We start from the raw sequence: 18,081 nt of genomic DNA on the forward strand, positions 1-18,081 counted from the left end.
AAGTGGAACTTTTTGGTCTTAATTCTAGAAGATATGTATGGGTCAACTCATCACCCAAATAACACAGAATTTACTGTGTAGCATGGTGGAGGTACCATCATCATGCTTTGGAGTTGCTTCCCTGCAGCCGGGACACGGGCCTTTTTCAGGGTACATGCATAATGAATAGATCTACATGTCAAGATATTTTGGCATGAAATCCGCTGACCTCTACCAGAAAGCTGAATATGAAGAGGAATTTCACCTTCCAACCATCCGAGGACTGAAGGAAATTCAAGTCCAGCAAGGATGGACTACAGCAGACGAAGATCAAACCTTGGAATGATCCAATCAGAGCTCAATCCAAGCGAAAACCTGTGGAATGACCTAAATAGAGCTGCACACAGGAGATCCCCTCATAGTTTGATGGATTTGGTACATTTGCAGGAAGGATTGAGATATAAAAATACCTACAACACCCTGGTTGCAAAAGTGTGCACACCCCCAAACAAATAATTATGCTTGTATTTGCTGCGCGATATAAGAAACTGTTAATAAATAAATAATAAATATTAAAGCAGTGAGTAAAGGTGCATACACACTTGCCGATAAAATGAACGACGTCACTCATTTTCACCCTTCCTGAGCGATGTTCGCTTTCTTGGGAAGTGTGTATGCTGGTGACGACAACCAATCCGCGGCCCTGCGTGCCGTTAACGAACCCCGCTGTCGGCCGTGCATGCATGGTCAATCTGGATTGTCGTCCAAGAGCTGCCAGCAGGGTCCTGCCGCAGCATGACGTCACTGAGCGATACGGTCGTCATATCGCTCAGTGTGTATGGCCTGCCGCCGACCGCCCGGCCTGGGAGCGGGAAACACTAGACAACATCACTCATAGAGCACGTCGTCTAGTGTGTACCCACCTTAAGTCTCAGTCAACTTCGCAAAACCCTTCTTTCATTTAACTTTCCTAAAAGGTGCCTGTTTTTCTCTTGTTTATTTTATTTTTGGCATCAAGCACACATTTTTGTCACTTGTATTGGATAGCACTGACATTTTGTCATACCCTTTTTTGGGGGGTGGGACAGGTGTTCTTGTGACTGTAAAGGCATTTTACATAACATTTAGTTTACAGCTGTACATTTGGTAGAGATGCTTCAAGGTGTGATTTTAGGAGGACCACCATCAATCTGAGAGGGTTTCAGTAGTAACTGCAGTATCTATAAATCTGTGGTTTGTGTAAAATTGCATCAGATGTCTGGTGGATTAAGAACATCACACCACATGTGGTTTGTAGCAGACGGAACATTGAATGAACCCTTTGCAATGCGTCCAGTTTCTGACTCAAAATGATCCTTAGGCTACGCCATTTAAGAGGTGTATATTCATAGGTGGCATAGGCTTGGTGCTGTTGACTGTTATGTCTGCGCTCTGGATGCATGTGTATTATATATGTAAAGTCATACACATCATAAGATTTGTGTCTACACATACTTGTGCCTGTACTTTGTGACGTTTTAGCAATCAGCTGCAAATCAATGACTTTAATGTAGTTACATATGCAAAACACATGCAATTTGACAACTCTTATGGTGCCCATACTTGTGCGATGCCCCGCGACGCGACATCCATGCGATAGATCGCATGGAAATCATGTGATGGGTACATCACCGCCAAGTGGGAGCAACTCGGCGGGTGCTCCTCGCGCATCGCAGTGCGATATAAAGCATGTGTTTTAAAAACACATGCGATCGCACTGCAATGCAATAACTATTAAGTGCAGCACTTACTATTTTGCGATGCAATATTTGAGCGGCGTGCCTGCGCATCGCGTCGCAGGGTGCTCAATATGTGCATACAATCATGAGATTGATAGCACTGATGCGATCGAAATCAAAGGATTGTACGCTATATTGTACAAGTGCAAAAAAAATAAAACTGTGTGTAGGCGCTGTTCACTTGCAGTATACTGTTCTTAAATCCTTCAATATTCGTGAGTGGTACACTGGGAAACACACCCTCTTAATTAAGAACTTACATTAGGGTTCTCACCCACGGGCCAAACAAGCTATCTTTAACCCCCGATATAATTTCTTCAATATATAATAAAACGGGATAACTTCATAACATATGATCACTTATATATTAATTCTGTCACGCGTTCACATAAGGGTATCTTTAGATCCCCCAGGAAACAGCTGTCCAATACAATGTACGGTGACAGTTTTATTTTTTTTGCATTAGTGTCCTGTGGAGATTTATAGGTGTTCTCCTTTAAACTGTGTGGCTGCAGTTTACTGGTCAGCGCAGAAACCACACTTTGATTCTTGTGTATAGTGTACAAGTGTATGGTCGACATTACATCATTCAGTGCAGTCTTTACATGGCAGTTTGCAACTCACTGCTTAATACACAGCGCCTATTGTGTGGTTCGCAAGTCAGAAACTCAGTTGTGCGGTCTGTGGCCCTCAATCCGAGTTGTTCGCTCGCTAGCTACTTTTGGCAGCCGTGCAAACGCGGGGGAGTGTATTTTCGCTTTGCAAGTGTGCGAACTCCTGTGCAGCCGAACTGTGCAAAAACATTTTGTGCAGTTTCTGAGTAGCTCTGGACTTACTCAGCCCTTGCGATCACTTCCGTCTTTTTGGTGCTGGAATTGACGTCAGACACTCACCCTGCAAACGCATGGACACGCCTGCGTTTTTCCAAACACTCCCAGAAAACGGTCAGTTGCCATCCACAAACGCCCTCTTCCAGTCAATCACCTTGCGATCGCCCGTGCAAATGGATTCTTCGTTAAATACATAGCTCAGTAACGATCCGCTGTGTACCCGTACGACGCGCATGCGCATTGCAGTGCATACGCAGTAGACACCTGATCGCAGTGCTGCGAAAAAACGGCAGCGAGCGATCAACTCGGAATGACCCCGTGATCTGCTGTTTGCAAAATCAAAAATGCATCTTCATTTCAGTTACCAAAGTACCAGCTCTGATAAATACCATAGGCCCAAATGTATTAAGCTTTAAAAAGTGATAAAGTGGTGAGTGATAAAAAGTGATAAAGCACCAGCCAATCACCTCCTGTCATTTTTCAAACACATCCTGTAACATGACAGTTAGGAGCTGATTGGCTGGTGCATTATCACTCACTATCACTCTCCACTTTATCACTTTTCAAGGCTTAATACATTTGGCCCCGTTTACAAAAAGTACACAAAATATGGTTTCACAAACCAGCTGTGGTTTAAGAAAAAAAATCACTTTGATCCCCCTTCCCATTCCTCAAGAGCTCTTGATAAAAGTGGAATGGAAACTTGATCTGCTGCAGAACCTCTTGTGAAAGACTTAACGTCAGTCACCAGTTTATCGCCAGCACTTTCTTCTGCAGCAGTCCCACACATTATTGCAGTAGGCCTGGTAATACACCCTCTCAAGGGACCGCAGACCCCCACCCCAGACTACATGCATGCAGCTGCTAATGTTAATTACTTGCTAAAGCTACTAATGGATAGATATAATCATAAAATATTTACTGTGGGGTAAAACAAACATTATAGTCAGTAGACTGTGTGCATGTTACACGCATTACATACCGTATGAACAAATATAAATCTCAGTGAGTCATTATTACACACTTAGCGATGTTGTTCTCACTAACAACTTCTGCTTTAGCCCTAAAGTTGTTTATTCTGCGAATGACATGACGTCACTCGTCGTTTTCGTACTTGATAATTGCCTAGTTTATGTAAGTATAAGCCACAATTTATATAGCAATCAATTTAATTGCTATATATGAAGTCTTTATGAAAGACTTAAATAGAAATATATCAACTAAACTAGTAAATCAACTTATTAATAATGTATAAAAATGATTAGTAACGTTTGTTTCTGCCAGGTATGAAACACTCATTACCAAGAAAGAAAATAAACTTCAGTGGGAAGGAATTAGCACCCTCTAGTATAGGAGCTCCTGTGGAGTAGAACTACATGTGTCAGCAAGCCATGTGTACAAAGCGGTTATTACAGCAGGACTGTTGACCCCAGCCTACTGACTGACTAGTAACAGTGTCACCGCCATGCAGGTCACTACAGCGGCTCTGTGCGCGCACCTGCGATTCCTCTGCGCGTCCTGTGCGATTATAAGCAGAGTGTGGAGCTGCCGGAGAGTGGAATTATTTACAGAGCAGCGGAGGGAGGAGGAGGAGGAGTGAGGAGCAGGGGAATGACAGGGGGATCTCACAGCTACACAACCACTCAGCCTGCACTGTAGCTGCCCACCACCACTTGCTCTCCTGCGGACAACTGCCACCCTGTGCCCCCCCAGCTCACTCCTGCTTCCACCCCTGGGCACATTTCTTTCCTGGATACCCAATCATGTGAATGGTCAGTGGGCTATGAAAGGTCTGGGCGCGCAGGATGCTGGCAGGGACGTGGAGGCATCGGGATACTCAGCTACACAGCTCTCCGTGCGCTATGCCCACCCTCCTGCCCATCAGCGCGCACTGAGCCCGCTAGCAGCACCCTGCGCCCGGGCGGTGGCTATCTGATGGTTGGCGCAGAGGAGGCACAGAGCGAGCTTGGTACCGGCAACTACCCGGCTGTGATCTCCCTCAGGGGAAGCGGTGCGGTCGCTGGATAACTTGGAGAGGCTGCTCCGGTAACTGGATAGTTCAGGGGAACTTCAGCAGCACCCTGCCCCCGGATAGTCTCCTGTCGCTGGATCAGAGCAAGTGCACGGACTACTGCTGCCACCTCACTCCTGCTTATGTCTGCCTAGTGCAGTGCTATAGGGATCCCCAGCGTATTGTCGGTGCGACTCGCTGCGACTCCCGTGCGTGTGTGTGCGCATCATGATGTGGCCGGAGGGCTCCCCGCTGGTCGCCGCTTCCTTTCTGCTGGCTGTGCTGGCAGCTGCCCGGGGGAGCGGGGAGTACTGCCACGGCTGGACGGACGGGCAGGAGGTGTGGAGGGACGGCTTCCAGTGCCCGGAGAGGTACGATGGGGAGGACGCCACCATCTGCTGCGGGACCTGCGTCCTGCGCTACTGCTGCTCCAGCTCCGAGGCCAGGCTGGAGCAGGGACTGTGCAGCAACGACAGACAGCAGGGGGCGCCAGAGCACGGCAAGTCGGACAAGGATAACCCCGACACTGCCGCAGGTAGGTTGCCAGCGCTGGAGCGGGGCTGGGGGGCTTTTATAAATTGGCTGTGACACCTGACCCAAAACAGCGGGATTATTATTATTATTATTATTATTATTATTATTATTTACTATTTTTATCATGATAATCTTATATAGATATTGCAGGTGAGTCTGTGACAGTGCACAAACCCAGGCATTCACATATTTGTAAGCAGTTGGTTCACTTGTCAGTGTAGGCTGCAAGAGTTGGATAAGTTATGAAAAAAAAGTGCAAAATATATAACGTAACAACTACTGTGGAAACATAAAATTATTTATTATTATTATTATTATTATTAATAAGATGATGATGATGATGTTGATAATAATAATAATAACACCTTCTGATGGAACTTAACAGAACTACTGTGGAAACAAAGTTATTATTTTTTTGTTTTTTATTATTATTACCTTCTGGAGGAACTTATCAATGGTACACCCATCTAGTCAATCCCCCCCCCCCCCCCCAACTCCCTCTCTTACAGAGGCACCTACTACGTCCTATTCATGATTCATTTAAGATCTAGGTTCTGCGGCTTGTGCTCCAGGGATTGTGCTGAGACTGTGCAATGGGGTCACTGTATTCGTGCTTTACCCACTAGAGGGCTGAGTTCCCCCCAGATTATTATATCCATAAAGCATTATATATATATATTATATCCTGTGTATCATTAGAGCAGTACATGAGCATGGCTATATAGGGTGTGATTGCTGACACCCCAGATCCATCCTAAGGGGACTTGGTGGCTGAGATTTGATGGGATACATGTGTTACTGGACGGCAGCTGCGCCTCCTGTGTCACTGGCTGTGCCTTGGACAGGATTGGGGTTGGTGTTACTCTGGTGTGCAGAAAGGTGTTAGGAGCATGTTGTTTTGGAACTTTTCCCGGCTGGAAGTCTTCAGCCCAGAGCACACCAGCTCTCTGCAGTATATAGCTATCATTTATTCATAGGGACTGAACTGAGCTTCCCAGTATTTCCATTCATTGTAGTGTTTAATGGAGCCAATTCAGCCCCCTAGCAGGGTAGATGAGAGTACTGTGTGGGCAGACCCCTCATTAATAATTCATATTTAATCAGCTCTGAGAATAAATGATTACTAACACAACTGTAATCACTAACCTGTTAGTAACCATAGATAACACGTCACATGGGCATGTATTCCGTATCCCAAGGGTTACATTGATCATTTGTGGATGGACAAATACAGTTTCATTGATATCATTTAGAACATGGTTTCTCAACCTGTATAATGGGATGTCCATATTTTTGGAATTGTTAATAACTCCTCATCCCCCCACCCCCATGCTTTGTGGGCATCCCTACATTAGAGTTTCCACCATTGGCATAACCTCACATATTTTGTCTTCCAACAATGCTGGGTGATCATATCATACAACCCATTAAGAACCTAGCAATGGTGAATCATTATGCAATAGGTAGCATCTATCCTTGTGTATCCATGCCTATTTCCCTATAGATTGTAAGCTTGCGAGCAGGGCCTTCCTACCTCCATGTCTGTCTGTCTTTGCCCGGTTTTGTTTTATAACTGTTGTTCTAATTGTAAAGCGCAACGTAATATGCCACGCTATATAAGAAACTGTTAATAAATAAATAATGTTGCTGCACAGTGTTCATATAGCCCTGTCCATTATATTGGGATGCTGTGTAACTAAAGGCTGATTAAAAGGCAACATTGATTGATTGATTGATTGATCGATCATTCAGGTGCACCATTTGTAAACATCAGGTTCTACCCTATCCAGTACCCAGAAACTAAGTGCTGGAAGAAGCCAAAATTCCTTATCTCACAAATTGGTGGAGGGGGGGACCTACTATGACAGGCCTGGCCAACCTGTGGCTCTCCAGCTGTTGTGAAACTACAAATCCCAGCATGCCCTGCCACAGTTTTGTTATTAGGGAATGCTAAAACTGTGTCAGGGCATGCTGGGACTTGTAGTGCCACAACAGCTGGAGAGCCACAGGTTGGCCAGGCCCGCACTATGATCTATGGTCTTTGGGAGGCATCACATAAAGGTGGATATGCCTAATCTAAGTGGATCTCTGGACTTATCCTGGTGCTGATAGTTATTTTGTGAGGGTGACGTTTAAGAAAAAAAATAATCACTGCTATATTTCTATACAAAGTAGATCTGTACACATAGGGATCAAATAAATAACCTGGAGCGATGAATCTGACATTTATTTGTAATAACAGGTTGTGACCTATATATTATATAATATAATATAAAACATGTAAAATCTATTTAATGAATGCATGACTGTCCTTGTTAAATGAAAACCACTCCGTTCAATAAGGCAATGGCTTACTTACCAGATATGTTTGATAATCTATCTAAGCGTGTTTTGTAAAAGATTGATTAAACCTAATTTAGAATATGAGATATATCCGCAAAATGGTCATGTCATATAAATATATGAATTACTAATCTATTGCAAAAACATGATAGAGGACCTCATCGTTCCTAAACAGTGATCTGGTGTGACTTGTGTGATATTACATTAGCCAGCAGAGACCCCAGGAGCAGGGCTTCAGTCTGTACACGTGTTGTTTGCTATAGAATAGGGAGATTTGGTAACTTGGCAACTCATCTGCTCTGACCAATCAATCACTGCAGTGACACCCGCTGATTATTCTCTTTCTCAACAACATACTTACAACTTTTCTTTTTCTTTAAACAGATGTAATAGATAACAGCAAGTTCCACTGGGTTCTTTCCTACTAGGGGGCAACTTGATATTGTGTCTAAAAGACGGCCACTCTCTTTCCATGTAGATGTCTGATGATAGATCTGATTGTTAAACAGTTGTAGGTTTACACTGATGTTTGTCAAAGTCCAGGACGCAAGTACTCAGAAGGTATTTGGTGGAATGTGGGTGTTGTCTCCTTCAGATGACCTCTAATCCTTTGTTCTAATCAGAATTGTGCTTATTCTGTTAGTGCTACCATACTTGTTTTTTGTATTTGGAACCTTTTTTTCTAGAAATACAGAAGAGCACCCAGGAACTGTGGATTATTAATAAACTATTGTGATTTATCTGTAAAACAAAGCAAACCTTTTACCCTTTGTATTCTAAACAATAGAGAGCTTCTGATGGTTCCACTGCTAAGTTTCAGGTTTAACTATATTTAATGAGCCCAGTTTTTAATTCAGAAGATTATAGTCCGGTATAACCACCAATTCCTAAAGGATATCTATTACGTTTGTTTGTTTGTTTGTTTATTTATTTCTTTATGTGCATTTACATCCCACAGTCAGTGATGAGAGAACCTGAAAACATCAGTTATTTTTTTCTGCCGCTTTTGGCTGAAAGCAGAATTTAAGCGTACGATCCTCACTGCAACAATAATATAAAAAAGATATATTTGCAGAATTCTGTGGCTGTGAATAGAACGGGGAGAAGTGCAGTAAGTAGAGCTGAGGCTTTTATGCTTTCAAACTAAATTGATACATGCAGTCAGGAATGCCGTCAGTACTGACGGCGGCACTCTAGCCCTTTGTGACATCACATATAGGTGGAGCACCGCTGATCTGCAGGAATGATTCACAGAGGGCCAATGCGCAGGGAAGGCTTGTTTTTTAAGTCTCTGTGCTTCGGACCGCGCTTGTTGCGCAGGTCTAATCAGTAGGAGCCAGGGACGGGCCTCTTCTATGGCCAGCAGGATGTAGTGTGAGTGGGGGTGTGGCCCTATGTTATTATGTAATTAATGAACACACTATGGGGCCTATTCAATTGTTATTGTCGCGGCTGCCACTAGAGCGCGCCCAACGGCAGCAATTCAATTATTCTGCCGTTTGGGCACCCAGCAGTCACGGTGGACACATTTATCAAGCAGCCTTAAGAGGTGCAAGCAACAATGTGTTGAATTTGGGCCGTTTGGGCGCACAAAGCAGGGGGTTTAGACAGGTTTAGCTGTTTTAGACGGCTAAACCCTGTCTGTTTGGGCACAACATGCACAATGTGATATTTAGACAGGATTTTTAGATGCCCAAAACAATTGAATCTGCCCCACTGTGTAATTGGATTTTTTAAATATTTATATACAGGTTGAGTATCCCATATCCAAATATTCCGAAATACGGAATATTCCGAAATACGGACTTTTTTGAGCAAAAGTGAGATAGTGAAATCTTTGTTTTCTGTGGCTCAATGTACACAAACTTTGTTTAAAACACAAAGTTATTAAAAAATATTGTATTAAATGACCTTCAGGCTGTGTGTATAAGGTGTATATGAAACATAAATGAATTGTGTGAATGTACACGCACTTTGTTTAATACACAAAGTTATTAAAAATATTGGCTATAATGACCTTCAGGCTGTGTGTATAAGGTGAATATGACACACAAATGCATTCTGTGCTTAGACTTGGGTCTCATCGCCATGATATCTCATTATGGTATGCAATTATTCCAAAATACGGAAAAATCCGATATCCAAAATACCTCTGGTCCCAAGCATTTTGGATAAGGGAGACTCAACCTGTATAACAGTACACTATAAAGTGAGCAAAATTAGAATGAAATCAAAAACTATCAATACAGGCGTCTCCTAGTAGGACTGATGGCTCTGTGCATGTGCAGCAGCAATCCTGCAGACATCATTTTGCATTGTTGTTTCTAAGTTATGTTAAACGTGACGCTTCCTTGTATGTATTATCTGCTCCATATTGTCAGTTGTTTGTCTCTGCCATGGTGGTGGCCATTTTTTTTAAGACATTTCTATACATTTATAGCCGCAGCTGCGGAGGGGGCCCCCCTTCTCTGTTTGGGCTTGGGACTGCAGTCCTAGCAGTTACTTGCCTACCTGACTCTCTCCGTGAGGGAGAAAATGCTCTGTTCCTGGACTTTCCAGGTAATGTATGATTGCCATTACCTGTGGTGAAACACCGTTCTTATCAATTAACTAGCTCACCACAGGTGATGGCAATCATACATTACCGACTATGATTGGAACGGTAATCTGTGCCGAGCGAAGCGAGACACCTTGCCCGAAGCATGACGAGTGAAGCGAGCCATGCGAGGGCACACGGTGCACTAATATGGGTTACCCGTCTCTTTACGGAGAAAACGACACCAAAAACAGTCAATAACCTCATGTTGACCTAATGCATGTTGACCTAATGGCAATGTCGACCTTCAGTGGGTCGACACAACGACCCATACCCGTAGCTAGTAGCTTCATATAGTTGGAATCTGCAGACTTGCTACGCAGGAGCAAATAGCTCTATACATAAGGTGTCTGCCTTCAGTGTAACAGGTCATGGGTTCTAATCCTAGGCATGACTGCTAAGAAATGTTTGATTTAAAATAAATGACAATGAAATATATGTATATTTTTCACACACACACACACATTTATCTATAAAGAGGGGGGCACCAATATTTATCTTGCCTCCGGCAATTGGGACGAACGTAGCCACTGGTCCAGATTCTATCAGCCCTGCTCTGAAATGCACAGGAAAGCTCTGCTCTCCCTTTCCACAGATTTCAGGAGTTGGAGTAATTAACAAGTTTGATACCCCTGAAATATAAACTTAGACCCCCCCAGTGGTTCTAGTATAATGAAGAGGTATCCCCCATACATTATTCTTATACCGAAAAAGTACAAAATAAGTAAATAAACTCCATAAAATTAAAACAAAACCTTATTGAATAAATGACTAATCTAAATCTTATTTTCTCCCTTGACCTGTTGTAGCTCTCACGGCACACTACCCTGTCAAAGGACTTTATTATATTTTCACAATATTATACATTCCAGGTGCTTCCGTATCCAATTTACCCCTGCCATTCCTGATACTGTGCGCTGCAACCTTCCTACAGTTCCCATATTCTTTTTACAGTGAAGTGACATTTTTTTAGTATTATTATTATTATTATTATCATCATCATTATCATCATCCTTTATTTATATGGAGCCACAAGAGTGCCTCAGCGCCTTACAAAGTACATAAACAAATGAGCAAAACAAGAAAAAAAAACGTACAATACAAGACAATGGGGGTCATTCGGACCCGATCGCTTGCTGCAGTTTCTCGCAGCGATCGGGTCGGAACTGCGCATGCAAGCCATCGTTGCCTATCGATCGCCTCTGAGGCAGAGGTGGTTGCTGGGCGGGAGGGGGCTGGACGGCGGCGTTAAGCCTGTGTTGGCCGGACCGTTGTGGGGCAGGCCGTGGCGGCTGCGTGACGTCACACGCAGCCGCTGCGGGCCGGGGATCAACGAGTAGCTCCCGGCCAGCACGCTAAAGCTGCGCTGGTCGGGAGCTACTCTTGAAGTGCAAAGGCATCGCCGCTGTGCGAAGCCTTTGCACTTCTGCGGGGGGGGGGGCGGCACTGACATGTGGGGCGGACTAGCCCTGTGCTGGGCGTCCCCCCGCATGTCAGTGTGAATGATCGTAGCTGTGCTAAATTTAGCACAGCAACGATCAACTCAGAATGACCCCCCATGAGCGTGGAACAGAGGGTTAGGATGAGAGACATAGGGTAATTAACTGCGGGCTAATTGGTCTGCTGGAGCTATTCAATTCCAGCCAGCAATAAGCTTGCAGGTTGCACCTGTGAGAGGTTCTAACACAAATCAGCAGTATGTGCCCTTATCGAGGTTGCCACAAATGCATTGGCCCATAGCTTTTCTCAGAATCTATGGGTTAACACGGCTACCACCTTTTTCCCCGTGTGTTAAATTACTGCTGCTAATTGAATCCGGCCCATAAATGTTACTTCATATCCCATTTGCGTCATATGCAATTATTCCCCTTTATAAACATCCTATCATATTTGTAATTTCTACTGGAATTCTGTTGGCTAGTGTTCTGGGATCTATTCCATATCCATGTTCTCCAATTCAGTGTAATGTGTCAGTATTGTAGCTGTTCCCATGGCCTAGGTCCATAACCTCCGTAAAATGTAATCTGCAATTTTACACCCTGGTGTACTATTTAGTCTACTTTCTGTAGCAAGTTACCATTCTGCTGCTGAGTTAATAATTCTGAATAGATTATTGTCATAAGGAAATATGGGCACCTTACTTTCTTGACCATATACAAGGTCATAAATACAGTACAAGCATTGAATAGAGCGCGACCCAATACAATTACCTGTGCTGCGCTCCTAATAACTTTAGCCGTCTCGGTGTGTTACATTTATAGCTACCAGGGCCGTTTCTTGGGGCAGGCGAGCAGTGCAACCGCACTGGGCGCCTGCCGCGGCACTAACTGTGATTCCCTGCTTCCTCCTCCTATTTCTCCCCGAGTAACCCGCTCAGGGGGCGGAGTTTCACGGAATGACGCGGTTGCGTCGTTACGTCACGATGCAACCCCGTCACTCCGCGAAACTCCACCCCCCCCCCCCCCCCCGAGCGGAGTACAGAGGGGGATCCAAGTTAGGAAGAGGGAAAGGCCGGCGCGAGGAGCGACTGGTGAGGTGGGCCGAAGAGCGGTAATCGCCTCTGTAAGTATTCTCTCTCTCAATGTGTAAAATGGGGACACCTGCCGTAATGTGTGAAATGGGGACTCTTGCCTGCCATAGTGTGGGGATTTAATGTATCAAGGGCATTGCGGTGTGTGGCATAATATGGTGCAGGGGGCATTACTGTGTGGGGCTTAATATGGTAGAATTTTTTTTTCCTGTGGTGGTCGTGATCTGTTGGAGCAGGGTCAAAAACTGGATTGTGAGGTAGTCTTTTCAGGCGAGGCCACACCCATTGAGATGAGGCTACGCCCCCTTGCCGGGTGGCGCGTACGTTTTTTTTTATCTAGGTGTGTGTGGGGGGGGGCACATTTTTTTAATGTCATGGGGGGGCGCATTTTTAAATCTCGCACTGGGAGCCAAATTGGCTAGAAACAGCCCTGATAGCTACCCTGTCTCTTCTATACTTAAACTCATTCTCTGCCCATGCACACCCCAGTCAGGGATAGAGTTGTAAGGTCAGGGATACCCCAGACCTTACCACTGTATAAAATTCTAATGTACTATAGTATTATAAGGATCAGTTAGAACCTTAGTTAAATCCCAATATAGTATGTCAGTTGCACCACCGAGATGGAATCCAGTCACATGACTTACTGGTTAAGATGAGGCTGCTGTGGATGGTTATGGTTAGGTTGTAGTGGTGGGGGAGTTAGGGTTAGGTTGTAGTGTTGAGGGAGTTAGGATTAGGCTACAGGGGTAGGTTAGGGTTAGGCTGCAGTGGTGGAGGATTTAGGGTTAGGCTGCAGGGGGGGGGGGAGTTAGGGTTAGTCTGCAGGTGGTGGTTAGGGTTAGGCTGCAGTGGTGGGGGAGGTTAGGGTTAGGCTGTGGTGGTTAGGGTTAGGTTGTGGGGGAGGGGAGGTTAGAATTAGACTGCAGTGGTGGGGGAGTTAGGGTTAGGCTAGGGGAGGGGGGTTAGGCTGCAGGAAGAGGTTTGGGTCAGGTTACAGTGGTGGGGAGTTAGGGTAAGGCTGTGGGGAAGGTTAGGATTAAGTTGCAGTGGTGGTGGAGTTAGGGTTAGGCTGTTGGGAAGGTTAGGATTAGGTTGCAGTGGTGGGGGAGTTAGGGTTAGGCTGTGGGGAGGGAAGATAGTTAGGCACTAGAGGAAAGGTTAGGGATAAATTTACTGGAATGCTGGTGCATCAGATGGATTCAGTATGATTTACCAGCGGCCGGGATGCCAGCTGTCAATATACTGACAGTGAAATCTTAGCCGCCAGTATGCCGGCAGTAGGCTCGCTGCGCTCACCATGCTGCGGGCTCGATAGCTCACTGCGCTCACCACAGGATCTATTCCCACTCTGTGGGTGTTGTGGACACCCATGAGTGGGAATAGTCCTGTAGCGCCGGGATTCTGGCGTCAGTATCCTGACCGTCGGGATCCCGACAGCCGGCAAATTAAGCCTATAACCATCAGATCACTCCACTAAAACTGACGTGCCGCTTAACCGCTGAGAGCAGGCAAGTAACCGCTGGGCCGACAGGGATGTTAGGTCGACATTCTGCTGTCAACATGTCATCCATGTAGACATGATGAATGTCAACACGTTTTATCTTCGACATGCATGTTGAGCTAATGCAGGTCAACATGAGAACTGTCGACCTAACATACCATGCCCATTGACATATCATTTGAAACTCTAAGAATAAATCATACATATTTGGCATAACCATGCTGGAGGAAGAGAGATGCAGATGCACTCTCCTAGCACTAAGAACACTGATAGTAAAAATAATTTAAATAAATCTCACAATTAACATGGAGTATAAGAGAAGTACTTAGCACACATTTGCGCAAATATGCGGGCCCATGTACCGCAGCCAGGTGACTTCATCACATGGGTCCCTAACATTCCTAATACTATCACATTCTATAAATTTATTCAGGACTTACCTCTAAATAGGGCCTTATCAATGTGTGATCTGAAATGCAGGAACCCAGCTAATTAAAACACCTGAGGGTGAATGGGAGGAGTGCCAATACCAGAGGAAGGAAGCCTTGCCTTCCAGTGTACAATATATACACAAATATAGTGGGAAAAGGGGGGGACCTGGACTGCACATCATACTTGCCTACCTGACCCTCTCCATGAGGGAGAAAATGCTCTGTTCCTGGACTTTCCTGGTAATGTATGATTGCCATCACCTGTGGTGAGCTAGTTAATTGATAAGAAAGGTGTTTCACCACAGGTGATGGCAATCATACATTACCAGGAAAGTCCAGAAACAGAGCATTTTCTCCCTCATGGAGAGGGTCAGGTAGGCAAGTATGCTGCACATCCTATTACTAAAGATATCAAGAGGTGCTATCATGCTGAGGCTTCTAATACTATGCTGGAGGAAGAGAAATGCAGGTGCACACTCCTAGCACTATGAACACTGATAGTAAAAATAATTTAAATAAATATTTGGCATAACCTTCATGTTGACCCACTATTACTGTCTACAATACATTTAGAATCCTATCGAGCTATCCCTTATAAATTACCCGTGACTGTAACCTGACTCTGTAAATCTTTTGATCTATACATTTTTGCTACTTTTTTTAAAGATTGATACCACATGTATGTTTCTGCTTGCCTTATATCACAGACCCACTTATGACTATGTCAGTAATTAAGAATCAGCAGTTATTTATGGAACGTTTAGTTCCACTAGCACACCTGATGCTTTATCTGTCATAGGAGGGTATCCAATTGGTCGCGATATCATGGTTACGTGCTAAATTATCGCATTTGCTATAATTCGGTATCCTATTAGTGAAGAAAATGTATCTGTGAAATTCTCTTCACCATCTTTGAGCAGGGGATAAATAGTGCAAAATCCCTATTTTAAGCTAAAAATGTCAGGATTTGGTTCAGAACCCCTAGGACACCCCCTGAATGACTAATTTGGCACTTAGAAGTTTTTAATTATTTTTAATTGGCCAATAATGACATGTGATTTTTGGGGTAAAAAAACTTCAAAGTGATGGAAATTGGAGTGCAAGGTATGGGACAGGTATATTGGTGTGCTTTATGAGTGGGTAAAGTGTTTTTAGGCTTGCAGGTGGGAGTAATCTGTCTGTTTCCACTTCTTTTTAAAGCTTCCTAAAATGACCCAAATATAAACTTATACCCATGTTTATGAACCCCAAATTTAATGAGAACTTATTTTGCAGGAAAAAAATAACTTTTTAACATTTTTCTACATTTAAATAAAAATACATATAACAGCCATTTGGCCCAATTTAATTACACCAAATAGTTTTACTATGGCCACTAATAAGACTTCTATAATGTTTTCCTATATTAGTTTGGCTTTTTGGTGGTACAGGCAGATTTCACCATTTTCTCGTATACGTATCTGCTTTTGCCTGCTAGAATTATTGCATGAATCCTGTTGTCGACATTTTGGAATAGGATAGGTGCAATGAACGGGAGCACACAGGCTGCAATAAGCGGATTTTTCAGGAGATAGGTGCGATATAAACTTATCCGCAATCATCTCATTGCACGTGTGCAGATGGACAAGTCTCAAGGGCCCTACACACAGCGGGATCCGCCGCCGAGCTGCCCGACGGCGGACACGGCCAATGGGCGACCCGGCGGCGGGGGGGCAGCGATGGGGGGAGTGAAGTTTCTTCACTCCCCCCGTCACCCAGCCCCATAGCAGTGCAGGCCAATATGGACGAGATCGTCCATATTGGCCTGCATGCACAAGCCACGGGGCACCAGCGATGAACGAGCACAGGGCTGCACATCATTCATCGCTGGTGCCTCCACATTGAAAGATATGAACGGTATCTCATTCATTAATGAACGAGATCGTTCATATCTTTCATTACTATCGCGCAGTGTGTAGGGCCCATTACTCAGGTGTTGCATATCCAGACAGCTCTCCAGCTTCCCCATGCTTCCTAAGCAGGCTAGTATGATTCCAAATACACAGCCCAGTCACGGCTCTCATCCAGCCAAGTCTCATGAAATACCCACTGCCTCATAATTCTCTGCCAACATCATTACTTTTAGTTCTTCTGTTTTGTTTGGAAGACCTTAAGCATATGTTAACATACATTGTTAGAATACATACATTTTGTTATCATTTCTGATACATATTAAATGATACAATTGTTTGGCTTTGATTCTTGGGAAAGTTGCACTTGGAACCAAAATAAAGTAAATATTGTTCTTTATTGTTATAGCGCCAACATGCGCCGTAGAGGAAATGTTTAATCACTGTCATCAGCCCCTGGCTACATTCTTTACCACACAAACACAATTATTTTTGGAGTGTGGAAGGACGCTGGACACCTGGAGGAAACACACTGAGACATATAGGGTGCATCTAAACTCTACACAGATAGGGCACTGATCAGGATAAATCTCATGGTAGTCATGTGATGCAGCAATGCTAACCACTGTAATGCCAAATTGTAGCTTTTTCATAGCATCTAAATGTCCTTCTCTTTAAAACCAAACATTTTTTTTTTTATAATTCTTTTTGGATGTGTATAAAATAAATATCGTCTGGCTCCCTAAAAAAAGTTTGGGTCATAAATTTATTGTACTAGTGACTTTATGGTGGTTTATGGCTATTAAAGGCCATTTGCAGTGTTGGAAGGTACAGTAACATGTCACGTGGATGATTTATTAACAGTAAGGCTTGATATGTAATAAGGGCCTAATTCAGACCTGATCCTAGATGTGCTAAATTTACATCTACAATCAGTTTCACAGACATGCGGGGGGACGCCCAGCACAGGGCTAGTCCACCCCACATGTCTGGCTCTGCCCCCCCCCCCCCCCCACCCATTGCATGGCGGCAATGCTTTTGTACCTAAGGAGTAGCTCCCACACCAGCGCAGCTCCTGCACGCCGGCAGGGAGCTACTCATCGCCTCCTGAGTCGCAGTGGCTGCGTGTGACGTTACACAGCCACTGCGGCCTGCCCTCCGCACGCCTGCGTTGCCCGGACCGCGCCCCCAAAACGCCGGCTCTCTGGCATGCACATGCACAGTTCAGACCTGATCGCCCGCTGAGCGAAAACGGACAACAGCAATCCGGTCTGAATTAGCCCCATAGTTCTGAAACGGCCCAGAAGCATCTGCTGTAGAATGCCATCCCTGGTTTTATCTCTTTCTTAGATGAATGTCAAAATGTCAAGGACGTTAGTGCACCCAGATGCCTGACGTTAGTGCACCCAGATGCCTGACGTTAGTGCACCCAGATGCCTGACGTTAGTGCACCCAGATGCCTGAGGTGATACATCTCTGAAATATTCCACAAGTAAATTCAGTGGCTCTTGACTTGTAACCATGAGCCTTGTATAGTCTTATACATTGCAGAAGCTTATTAGACAAATCAACACTACAAATCCAAGAATTTAAGGAATGTTTGATGAAGTGCTGGGATTTAGGCGGCGTTATCCTGGCGCACCAATTATCATATTG

At 44.4% G+C, this 18,081-nt stretch overlaps 1 protein-coding gene across 1 annotated transcript in view; it reads left to right on the forward strand.

The window, feature by feature from the left end:
- The first annotated feature begins 4,139 nt into the window (after positions 1-4,139).
- The window catches only part of SHISA2 (shisa family member 2), a 32,901-nt gene continuing 18,959 nt past the window's right edge, over positions 4,140-18,081 (forward strand). Inside the window, exon 1 of the mRNA XM_063951696.1 lies at positions 4,140-5,133. Coding sequence (XP_063807766.1) covers positions 4,827-5,133 — 307 coding nt within the window. The 5' untranslated portion in view covers positions 4,140-4,826. The remainder of the gene's footprint in view (positions 5,134-18,081) is intronic.

This window comes from Pseudophryne corroboree, chromosome 2 (genome assembly GCF_028390025.1).
Source record: "Pseudophryne corroboree isolate aPseCor3 chromosome 2, aPseCor3.hap2, whole genome shotgun sequence".
NCBI classification, from domain to species: Eukaryota; Metazoa; Chordata; class Amphibia; order Anura; family Myobatrachidae; genus Pseudophryne; species Pseudophryne corroboree.